This window comes from Gadus morhua, chromosome 12, assembly GCF_902167405.1.
Source record: "Gadus morhua chromosome 12, gadMor3.0, whole genome shotgun sequence".
Classification (NCBI taxonomy): Eukaryota; Metazoa; Chordata; class Actinopteri; order Gadiformes; family Gadidae; genus Gadus; species Gadus morhua.
In genome coordinates, this window is record NC_044059.1 from 19,411,966 (window position 1) to 19,424,465 (window position 12,500).

The window sequence follows — 12,500 nt, forward strand, 5'->3', positions numbered from 1 at the left end:
AATCTGGCTTCCGTCCAAAACACAGCACTGAAACAGCCCTAGTCAAAATCACCAACGACCTCCTCCTTGCAGCCGACTTTGGATTACTCACCATTCTCATCCTCCTCGATCTCAGCGCAGCATTCGACACCATCTCCCACCCTCTGCTCCTGGACCGCCTAGCTGGTATTGGGATCACTGGTGCTGCACTCTCCTGGTTTACATCCTACCTCACCGGCCGTCAACAATTTGTTCAACTAAGCAACCACAAGTCTGGGTGTTCAGGTGTCTCACTGGGTGTCCCCCAGGGGTCAGTCTTGGGTCCACTCCTCTTCACCACTTACCTCCTCCCGCTGGGCACACTCCTCCGTCACCATGGGGTCCATTTTCACTGCTACGCTGACGACACACAGGTCTACATCTCCACCAAACCCACCGCTGCCATCCCCCCCACCTCCCTCATCACGTGCCTGGAAGAGATCCGGAGCTGGTTGAGCAGGAACTTCCTGAAACTCAATGGAAACAAGACCGAGGCCCTGCTCATCGGATCCAAATCCACCCTCACTAAATCACAACACACCCCAGCTCCACTCATAATTATCGATGGATTCCCAGTACCCTTCACCTCCAAAGTCAAGAGCCTCGGTGTCATCCTGGACAACACCCTCTCATTCGCACCCCATATTCACAACATCACCCGGACTGCATTCTTCCACCTCCGCAACATCGCCAGACTCCGCCCATCACTGACCCAATCCAGCACTGAAATCCTAGTTCACTCATTTGTCACATCATGCATAGACTACTGCAACGCCCTCCTCACCGGACTCCCCACCAAACTCATCAACAGACTGCAGATCATTCAGAACTCAGCCGCCCGGATCATCACCCGCACCAAATCATCTGACCACATCACCCCTGTCCTCATTCAACTTCACTGGCTCCCAGTACACTACCGTATCCAATACAAAACCCTACTCCTCACCTACAAAGCTCTCCACAACCTAGCCCCCAGTTATCTCTGTGACCTCCTCCAAGAATACACTCCCTCCCGCTCCCTCCACTCAACCTCTGCTGGACTACTATGTATCCCCACATCACGACTCACTACAATGGGTGCCCGGTCATTCAGCTGTTCAGCACCCAGGCTCTGGAACTCCCTCCCCCCACACATAAAACAATCAGACACCATTACAACCTTCAAGTCACAACTCAAAACTCACCTGTTCAAACTCGCACACAACGTCTAACTGATCACTGTTTTGATTGTTTTTTTGTTTTGTTTTGTCTTGTTTTTGTTTTATTTATTTCTTATTGCTTATGTTTATTTATTTTTTACACAATGTCTTGTTTTTTAAATAATGTATGATGACTATATGCTCTGTAAGGTGACCTTGGGTGTCTTGAAAGGCGCCTCTAAATTAAATGTATTATTATTATTATTATTATTTGTGTCTCAATCACCAGTGGTTAGTTCCAATCAGTAGCTCATGTAAGGAGCTAGGAGATCTACGTGATACGTGACAGACGGGGATAGGCAGATATTTCATACAATAAACAGTCAATATTTTTTGAAAGTGCCTGCCCTGTTCCGAAAAGTTTGCAAGGACGACTTCACAGACAGATCTATGTAACGAAGCATATATGGCGCGTCAGGTTAGGGTCAAACATCCCAGGACATGGACGTGTATGTTAAAAATAGTCCCATTTATGATCTCTCAGCACGAAACATAACTGACGCACACACACACACTCACTGACGCAGACGCACAGACGCACAGACGCACACACACACACACACACACACACACACACACACACACACACACACACACACACACACACACACACACACACACACACACGCACACACACATACACAGACATGGCCACAAATATTTTCCTATGATACTAACTTTGATACTACTGTGATTTATGGTGACATTTATCTTTCAAACTGTATGACCAATGAATGGAGCTGTATTAGAATGGTGTCTAACTGACATCTGCATCGGTTGAGTTCTGAGAGCGATGGTAGCTCCTAAAAACACTGTCTAAATGTTTTTTTACAACGCGCCGACTAGAACGTTTGTGATGAGGCAGATTGTTTCGGTCAGCGAGATTGAAATGTTGTGCGTTGGTCAGAAGATCGTTTTGTCTGTGCAGCGTGTGACTAATTGTGATGTGGTGAATGATTCAGAGGCGATGCCTTCCTGTTACAACTCCTGTCAATGCTCTAGCATCCGTCAAAAGTACCCTGCATGTTATATGTCTGTCTGCCTGTCCCTCTGAGCGTATTTTTGCCTGTATGTCTGTCTGTAAAACCTCCATACTTTATCAAAGGATGCTGAAATGTATCAATGATCATTTATGTTTTTTCCATATCAGAAAAAAATGTATTTCATATCTGTGAGGTTGGAACGTGGCACACTTCTGTTCACTTCATTGGTCACACAGTTTGAAAGACAAATTTGGAAATCTGTCATAACTCACAGTGTGAACTGAAATAGTTCAGACAGCACGACCCCTGCATGAGATGGGGACCATTTGTTTGTTCAAGGATATTTAAATCATCATAGTGTACAATTTTTGCATTGTTCTTGATAACTAAAACAACTCAGTTTGCGATGCATATAGGTGTCTATGAGTAGATGAGCATCCTAGGAGGTATGTTCACGTTCAGCTATTGATAAATCATAGCGACATCACCAGGAATGGGCTCAGTTTCAGGATGGATAACTTCAGAAAAGGCCTTGGAATTTGTGAGATGTGTCATGTGATGTCCAGCAGTCAGTATCAGTTATCAGGTGATGTTTGTGTGTGTGTCTGTGTGTGTGTGTGTGTGTGTGTGTGTGTGTGTGTGTGCGTGCGTGCGTGCGTGCGTGCGTGCGTGCGTGCGTGCGCGTGTGTGTGTGTGTGGGTGTGCGCGTGTGTGTGTGTGTGTGGGTGTGTGTTATGTATGACCATCGGTCATCTTAGTAGCCTACATTACCTGTGCCCTGGTCTAAAGGCACGTGGGTTTGTTTGTGTGTATACGTGGGTGTTTGTGTGTATAAGTGTGTGTGTGTGTGTAGGGGGGGATGTTTGTTGGTGTGTGTGTGTGTGTGTGTGTGTGTGTGTGTGTTTGTGTGCGTGCGTGTGTGTGTATGTGTGTGTGGGTATGTTGTTTGTGTGTGCGCGTGTTTGTGTGTTCTTAGATGGTATCTCTTACTAAGTGGTGTTGCCATAATAATACAATCTTGTATTAGATTGTTACCTAATACAATAGGATAAAATAGGATTTTGTTGTTAATGCTGCCTGGTTTAGTTGTCTCGCTCCTCAGATTGGACAAGTTGTGAACAGAACCTTCAGGAACACATAATGCAAATGGGAATATTTTATTGCTGCTTATTAGCCTGATTAATAAAGAGTGGCATGAAGCAATACGACATAACCACTTTGTTAATTTAATGTGTTGATGAACCGTGTACATAAATGTTTTAACAAACCCAAAAAACGTAAGAAAATAAGGTATCAAGATATTGTCTGATTTGTTCTGAGCGTTCATTCAGGGACAATTACTGCTCAGCTCCACCGGAAACGTCAGCATTGTGTCTGATGAACGTTCTGTCATCAGTCATCATTATTCGCACATTGATTATTTTCCATGCACAAAGAAACATTTCATCCCGCTCCCTGTGGAGCGTGTGTCACGGCAGGTTGCCGTGACGCTGATAGCGATGCAACGCAGCCCTCCTTTGGTGCCTCGGGGTTTCACGGACCTACAAACATAGAGTGTGAGCAGTTCACACAGCAATCCCAGTGTGTCTCATACCCGTTGCTCTGTCTGTCCGCAGAGTTGAGGATGATGGCTGAGGGACGCTTTGCCAGCCTACCCAGGTCCCTCAACACACAGCATGCCCTAGGAGGAGGCCCCGCCCGGCCGGGGGAGCCCAGGGGTCCACTGGGTGTGTCTGGGGCCAGCCCAATGACCTCCAGGAGGCTCCAGGCATCCCTCACCTCCTCCATGGAGCTCATCAGTTCCTCCAGAAACGGGTACGCCCTTCTGTCTTCTGTCTTCATAGCAGCCTTACAAAATGAACTTTATTTGTTGTTGTTCTTCATCGTTAGTTAGCTGCATTCATTTTACACAATGTAGAAACCATGATAGCATCATTCAATTTTACTGCATAAGTCTTACATCAGGTAAAAATTATTAATTAGTCATCTCGGCAATTTGAGAAGTGAACTAATGCTCATTTAATGATATTAAATGTATTGATTTCATTGAATGATATTAAATGAGTAGGCCCAGTTTGTTTATGCTTAAATTTTCCTCTTTCACACATTCTCCATTGTACAGAACTAATTCAGGACAGGGCACTGGGCAATCAGAGCTGCCCAATGCCGCCTACCACACAGTCTCCATTCACGGAACTCTGCCTCGGCGCAAGAGAGGCGGGGCTAATGATAACCATGCCCAAGGCCACTACACATGGGACCCACGAGCCAATCAATCCAACTCACACGTTCACACGCCATTGGTTCCAGCGCACGTTCGTCAACCCATGTCATCGCAATTCGTCAACAATGCTAATGACGACTTCAAGGGTTACAGGTAAACCATAATCCTTAACATATAATGATGCTAAACTTAATAGTGTTTTGATATCTGTGTTTTCCTATTTAAATGTTCATTAACTTAATTATCTTATGTAATTTCTGACTCCTGGAAGTACAGGACAAATTTCCCTGGGGGAGAAATAAAGACCCGTTCTATTCTTTTCCGTAAGGACCATTAAGTAGCAGTCTTTGACGTCGCTTTTTTCAAATAAGCAATTACAACTTCATGATCCAGGTGAAGTAGGAGGACACAAAGACAGGCACTAGGGATATGAAAAATGATTCTTTTCCGGGAATCAGTTCTTTCAGTTCCGTTCACTATCGCGATTCTTTCGTTTGATTCGTTCGTTTGATTTGTTCTTTAAGTCAGATCATGTAATTTGTCAGATAATCTCACAGGTGTCTGGCCCCGCACCCCCCCCCCCCCCACCCATTGCTTATAAGTATTGGCTACGCCTGCTAATTTAGGCTTTTTCACAGCCTGCCCTACCATAAGGGTGAGCTGCGCCAAGCCGCACCGAATCGAACCGCACTGCGCGGTCGAAACGAGGGGGGGAAAAAACAGAAACTAAAAAAGGTTTTCAGTCATGCTGCGCTCGGAAAACAAAATAAGTGAATTTCTGTAGCATTTGCCTATACAACGCAGTTCGACCATTTTCATGGTAGGTAAAACAGTACTTTATTAAAGCATGCAATTGTATTGTAGAACAAAATAAAAAGACAACATATTAAGTGCTTGCATGATATTGAACCCTACAGCGATCATTAGTTAACTTGTGTGGCAGTGCCTTGTCATTTGCTTACCCATGTGCCATGGCAACGCGATTGCTACCTGCTGTAGTACTCTCATTAGCTGAATCTTTGAGAAAGTTTTAGACTCAATCAATATAAGGTCACGGGGAGACGGAGCTATGTTCGTTTGTATATTTTATTTTCGTGACCATATTTTGGTCTTATGTTAAAAAAGAAAAAATAATCAAAGAATCAGTTCTCTTATTTTGGGGATCAGTTCTCGTCGTTCACCTTCGGGATTCGTTCGTTATGATGGGTCGTTTGCGACCGACCCATCCCTAAGAGGCACAGGCACACAGGCAGGCAGGTAGACAAGCAAGCAGTATAGCAGGCAATTAAGCAGCAGGGATACAATCAGTGAGGCATGCCAGGCAGTAGCTAGCTGTTTATAGAAATCAAGGCCAACAAAGGAGTTTATATCCCAAATTGTAAAAGTCCTGAAAGTGTTCAAACTTATTTAAAGTTGATTCTCCAAGACTTAACTTTAACTCAAGTCTTGAGGAATAAAACGTAAAACGTTGAACATAAGCTGTGTTCTTTCTTTTTTTAACAAACCCCTTTCTCATCACCTTACCTCCTTTTTAAAATTTCTTCAAAGTTTTTTTCGATATGAACACAAATGGAGGGCCATTATAGAATATGGTTGCGTTAAATCTGAATCGAATATAACTCATACACATTGGTATGCGCATGCAAAATAGAGGCTGTGATAAGGGTGCCCTGCTTTCGGCGTTAAGTAGTGTGTCTTTACTCTGGGTGCATGGTGGTCTTATCCAGGGGCTGGAAGCATCTACCTGCGCTGGTGTTTGTCCACTACACCTTTTCCTTGGACTACAAAGACAAACTACCATGGCACCACCATCATGTTTTGCTTTAATCAACCTTGATGCGTGTTTATATTTGGCTGCACTCTGCATGCTTTTAATCAGAAATTAATCTCAGACAGATAAAAGTGGAGAGAGAACGAGTGATGGAGCAAAGGGGAGATTGAGAGAGAGGGGGCAGGAGGGAGAGAGAGAGAGAGAGAGAGAGAGAGAGAGAGAGAGAGAGAGAGAGAGAGAGAGAGAGAGAGAGAGAGAGATAGAGAGAGAGAGATAGAGATTGAGAAGGACCAAAGGGATTTGGATTGAGTGAGAAGATAGAGAAAGCCATAAAGGGAGCCCTCAGGGCATGTCGCTGCTCAACTTCAGAGGGAACACGCACACACACACACACACACTCAAATGCACACACATACTTGCATGTGTGTTCACTTCACTTTTTAATCTTAGTGTAGAGTTACAACAGACGATATCTGATGTAGCAAGCTGTTTGTGTGAGTGTGTGTGTGTGTGTGTGTGTGTGTGTGTGTGTGTGTGTGTGTGTGTGCGTGTGTTTGTGTGCGTGTGCGTGTGCGTGTGCGTGTGTGTGTGTGTGTGTGTGTGTGTGTCTGTGTCTGTGTCTGTGTCTGTGTCTGTGTGTGGTGTGTGAGTGGGTGTTTCAGCAATTAGGGTACCTTTTTACCTCAGGGTTGGGCAGTTCTATTAACTCTTTGTTCTACCTGATTATCTTCCTCATAACAAACTACATACGTTCCATATACTAGTCTTCATCTTTTAGCCTTTTTGTGTCATTCTTTAATTTGAATTGTTCCCAACTCGAAATCAAGACTAGATCCAATCAAATTATGAAATTTGTTGACCATATTATAAGCTTTAGTTTTGGTTGGCACATTTTTCACTCTTTCAAAATCTGTGTCTATTAGCAACAAGGGAGACTAACGGGTGGGTGGGAGAGTGGAGACAGGAATGTGGCGAAAGGTTAAGAAGGGAAAAGCAAAGAATGAGACCAGCTGGAAAGAGAAAGGGCGAGGGAGGGGAGTACAAGAGGACGAGAATGAAAGTGAGAAGGATAAAGATTGGTCATACTCTTTTCTTTATACACAGCAGCATATTATATACTCAAATCTACATTACAGATAGATGACAGACCTCTTAGGGCTAGTGCCCATGGTAAGTCAAGGAGCTATTTGGGAGTTTGAAGGACGTGACCTTACAAGTCTAAGTCTACAGCAGGCCGGAGCGTTCCGTAGCGCTAGCAATGAGATAAGAAATACATTGCAAAGAGATGATGCACCTTGCAGTGATAACGTAAGGAAGCAACATGCTCAGAGGAGACCACGCTGCCCTCCATTGGTGGGCTCGAGAACCGCATCTCTCCAATCCTGAATGGCACTGGCCGCTTGGTGTGTGTACAGTCTTAATTAAAAAATAGATGAAGTAAGTTAAGATAGCAAGTTAACATCAAGTTGATATATACATTAGTAATCAACTGCTATAACCTATTCTGGTCTTCATGCCACTGCCAGTCTGTGAACTGTCCAAGTTCAGTTGTACTGCCCCCCTGTGACAACTTGGGGGCCAACAGGGCCACAGGCAACAGGTTCCTCAGTGTCCACAGGAGGTTTTCACACTCTAATCAATGACGCAAATTTACTGTGACACAAACACAATCACACACACAACCACACATACACACACACACACACACACACACACACACACACACACACACACACACACACACACACAGACACACACACACACACACACACACACACACACACACACACACACACACACACACACACACACACACCCTTCAACTGCGGCGAGATAGACTCAGTTAAAAGACTGGTGCTTGTCTCATGTCCTCTCTCTCTCTCTCTCTCTCTCTCTCTCTCTCTCTCTCTCTCTCTCTCTCTCTCTCTCTCTCTCTCTCTCTCTCTCTCTCTCTCTCTCTCCCCCTCTTTCATTCCTGCTCTGTTACACCCACATCTCCCCTTTCTTCTGTCTCTCTGTCACTCTGTCTGTCCCTCGTTTTATCTTCCTCTTAATATGTCTGGGGGTCAGCATGGAGGTCAAGGGAGGGAAAAATACATCCCAGACCCTCTAGCTGTTTCAGCACTATGGTCAGAAAAACCCCAGCTGTTGTCAGCCGAAATTGTCTGGATCTCTCGCTCTCGCTCTCTCTCTCTCTCTCTCTCTCTCTCTCTCTCTCTCTCTCTCTCTCTCTCTCTCTCTCTCTCTCTCTCTCTCTCTGCCTCTCTCTCATTCTCTTTGTGTCCCTTTGCCTCCCTCTCTTTGTCCATTCAGTTTTGCTCTGCCATGCTTTTGTAACCCTAGTGGGCAGTAGAGTACTCAGATATGGACTAGTCACTAGCTTCGTAAGGAGGGAAAGAATAAAATGACAACACAATGATTAACTGGAGCCACAGGTTAATTTTAGATTAACTGTATTCAACCTTGTAGAAAAAATAATAAAATAGATCTCAGTGCAATAAAGTATATTCAGGAATGCCACAATTTAGACCCTAACTTTAGGTCAGAAACAATTATCTTTTAACTCCATAAAATTGCTGAAAAATAAATAAATAAAAACAAAGTGTTCCTTTAATTTCCTTGGTTCGGCCAGATCAGCATACTTTGGTCAAAAAAGGGGAATGTCAAGTCAGAAGTCAAAAAGTAAAAGTAAATTGGTCATGTGTGGCGCTTCAGAGCACTTTCACCTGATATGCTCAAGTGATGGATGTAAAGGAAGATTGGTATCCTCCTCGGCACAGGTGATATCGGTCCAATCTTTTGGATAAGGAGGTATCTTCACTAGCTCGATCCAGATTCTCAAGGGTTTCCAAGGACTCCAAAAAACCTAGCCAAGACTCTGCCGAAAATAATAAAACTCCTGGCGCTTGGTCATCAATTCCCTCTCTCTCACTTCGGTTTTGTTTTCCTTCAACTACCACTCCGTTTTTTATACATTTTTATAACTGACACTTTCTCCAATTTGAATCGTTTTCTCAGCTCGTTTTACTTGTCTACTGGTGTTAGCGTTCTGGCTGCGCATTGACGACAGCTATGTGAAAGGCGGGGCTTACTTCCCTACCCATTAGGAGGTCTGTCTTCTTAGATACAGCCAATAAGACTCCAGTATGAGCAAAATCACTGATGGACAGCTTAAAAACCAAACAGATTAAAAATATGAGAATGAAGGGAATAGTAAAGACGAAGTACAGAGAGGGGAAACTTTGACAAATAAGTATATAATATGGAAATAATATAACAGGGCCCAATTTTCTACTGGGTTACACTTTCAACTCTTAAAGGTTGGGTATGGGATTTGCGAAACGCCAGCAGTTTTTGAAAATACACAACTCAAATGGTCCTACCCCCTCTCCTTCAACGCTGACTCTGACTCCACCCATTCCAATTACATGGACGCGCAATCATGCACGAGCGAACACAGATGCGCGAGAGCGAGCCATTAGCTAGTTAGCTAGCTCCAGTAGCTACCGCAGGATAACAACAAACAGAGGCTTGCTCTGGGTCACGAGCTTTGAGTACATGCACGAAGGGGTCGCGCGGGGAGCGGGGGAGGGGGAAGGCAGTACGACTGTTTGATTGACGTTCTTACTGTCTAATGCTAGCCTGGCAAGCCAGACCCATATCGGAAAGATCTCTGGTCTCGTACGGTGGGGGCGGGATAAACGGTTGTCTTTCAAGTTCCCTCTGCACGCAATAGGATAGCGCTACAACCAATCAGAGCAACGAAGAAGGTGACGTAGTCAGAGCAACGGATATTTCCATGGGGAAGTGTTGCGAATGGTGGATTGAGAGAATGGGGACCTACGACTGTTGCCATTTTTGCCGGAATAACCTGAGAATTGTGGGCGTGCTTGTACATTCATCGAACATCTCCGAAAGACAGAAAAAATTTAGTATTGCCGAGAGATTGATGCATGTTGGCGTGACGGTAGTGGCAACACCGGCAAAGTCGATCCGAATTTGTAGTAAGTGTCTCACTCTTTTATCGAGAATGGAACGTGACTTGCCGTTGTGCCGGAGATGGGTGAAGGATTAAATGATCGAGGAAGCCTCCGCAGTAGAACCCATGACAGGTCGTTCAGATAGCGCTCAGAAACGAGACCGTGAGCCTACTCCGTCGAAGACACCCAGGGCCTTAAAAAAGTTATGCCATAAGCCTGCAAGTCCAGGAGGAAGAGCTGTTATTTTTCCGCCTCCTTTAACTGGTCCTCCATAAGCGCTATCAGTGGTGAGACAACAATCACAAGTGGGCTGTGGCAGAGTCCCATACGTTTCCCCACCAGCGGAGCTAGTTGGTAAATCAAACTTTTACTGTAACCGGTCGGCAAAACTCTGAATACATCTTTCTTTTTCAGGAAAGACTTCAGCGCAGTTCTTTGTTCATTTCTCAAAGAAAATTATAACTTCAAGTCCTGAAGAGTCACGGCCAAAGCCGAGTTGAAAGACAGCTGTTCGCCAGCAGCAGCAGCCATTATTGTTTACCTCTTACATGGAACCGTCGCAGCTCTGTCGTCATTCGGCTCGATTCCGCCCCTCACGATCTTATTGGCCTCTCACATTTTCTGTTTCCAGCAGTGAAAAACGACAACAGAAGGCTAGACCTCCCTGGCTGCAAATTCAATTTGCTGCCACTAGGGGGCGTCTAGATTTCTAGGCTAGTCCAATGCCACTCAGTGGGTCTGGAAATCATTGGCTGGAGTTTTTCGAGCCCTGCCCGTTCCACAGATGATTGACTTGCCAGTACTTTTAAATTTTCATGTCAGTACTTCTAAGTCAGTGGCTGTAAGTGGGTTATGATAAGTATTTCAAGTAATTTTGCAAAAATGGCCAAAAAAGAGAATTCCATACCCAACGTTTAAAGGGCAACTTCACCCATTTCACTTAAGCTTTGTATCGTTAGAAACCCACTCATATTTTTGAATGGTCGAGCATCATTCCCTTATTTTCTGGAGAGACTGGAGAGATCTGTATCATTCTCCAATACTTCCTGTTTACAATGACGCAATATGACGGTTTTTGCGTACAAGAAAATAGGAAGTGTAAGAGGGGATGATTCTCGTAAGACTACAACCACTAGTCCCACCCCCCTCTAGGGGGTGGGACCCACTGACGCTACAGACCTATTAGAGCAGTGCCAGTGGGTGGGACTTCACCAGCAGAAACTAACATCCACAGCGTCTGAAGCTAAGCTAACAGAGGCTGTTGATACAACTGAAGTACAATGGTGGAGGGTACTGGATCTGACATAGAAGATGGCACCATGCAAAAGTTCACCATTTCGAAAGAAATACAAACGAGGGCTACCGTATTTTCTGCACTATAGGGGTGTGACGAGATCTCGTGCCACGGGATCTCGCGAGATTAAACTCGACGATATTACCCGTCGCGTTAAAAATCTGTCTCGCGAGATTTGTGAGCTATCCAAACTTCTATTTGTGGCCTGTAGGGGCAGTAATGCGCCTTTGCTATGTCTAGCCTGCCAGAACCTAACGAAGGAGAAGGAAAAGAAGAAGAGGAGGAGAAGGAGGGGAAGCCATGGGGGAAGTAGGGGAAGCAGCCATAGGCAGCCAGAATGACGTCGGAAAATACCCGTATTACCGTCGAAGACGCCCACGCCACTTTTAACGCCTACTATAAGGCGCACCGGATTATAAGGCGCACCTTCAATACTACCGTATTTTCCGCACTATAAGGCGCACCGGATTATAAGGCGCACCTTCAATGAATGGCCTATTTTAGAACTGTTTTCATATATAGGGCGCAACGGATTATAAGGCGCATAGAATAGAAGATACTGCAGTCAAACGTTTGACTGGGGTTGCGTTATGCATCGACTAGATGGAGCTGTGCTAAAGGGAATGTCAACAAAACAGTCAGATAAAGTCAAAATTTATTAAGCGTTCTGACAACTCCGTTCACTCCCATGGTAACGATGTTCAAACGTTAATGTGCATATTAACAATATCTCCCATCCTTGTTCAGTTGTAAACACGTAAAAGAAACACAGTCTGATACAGCTAATTCAAACGTTAGTGCATAACTCAACATTGTTCAGTTACGCATAAAATGTAAAGCTCACTTTTTCAGTTCATTCCCCGTCCACGAATCCCTCGAATTGTTCTTCTTCAGTGTCCGAATTGAACAGTTGGGCGAGTACGGCATCCAACATGCCCAGCTCCCTCTCGTCATTATCGGAGTTAGTGTCGCTGCTGTTGCCTGGCAGTTCAGTGATTATTCCTGCCTTCGTGAAAGCTTGGACCACAGTT

At 44.7% G+C, this 12,500-nt stretch overlaps 1 protein-coding gene across 1 annotated transcript in view; it reads left to right on the forward strand.

Annotated features, from left to right (window-relative positions):
• The window catches only part of bcar3 (BCAR3 adaptor protein, NSP family member), a 59,661-nt gene that overhangs the window by 5,262 nt on the left and 41,899 nt on the right, over positions 1-12,500 (forward strand). The window contains exons 2-3 of the mRNA XM_030372895.1: positions 3,817-4,015; positions 4,323-4,577. Coding sequence (XP_030228755.1) covers positions 3,825-4,015; positions 4,323-4,577 — 446 coding nt within the window. The 5' untranslated portion in view covers positions 3,817-3,824. The remainder of the gene's footprint in view (positions 1-3,816; positions 4,016-4,322; positions 4,578-12,500) is intronic.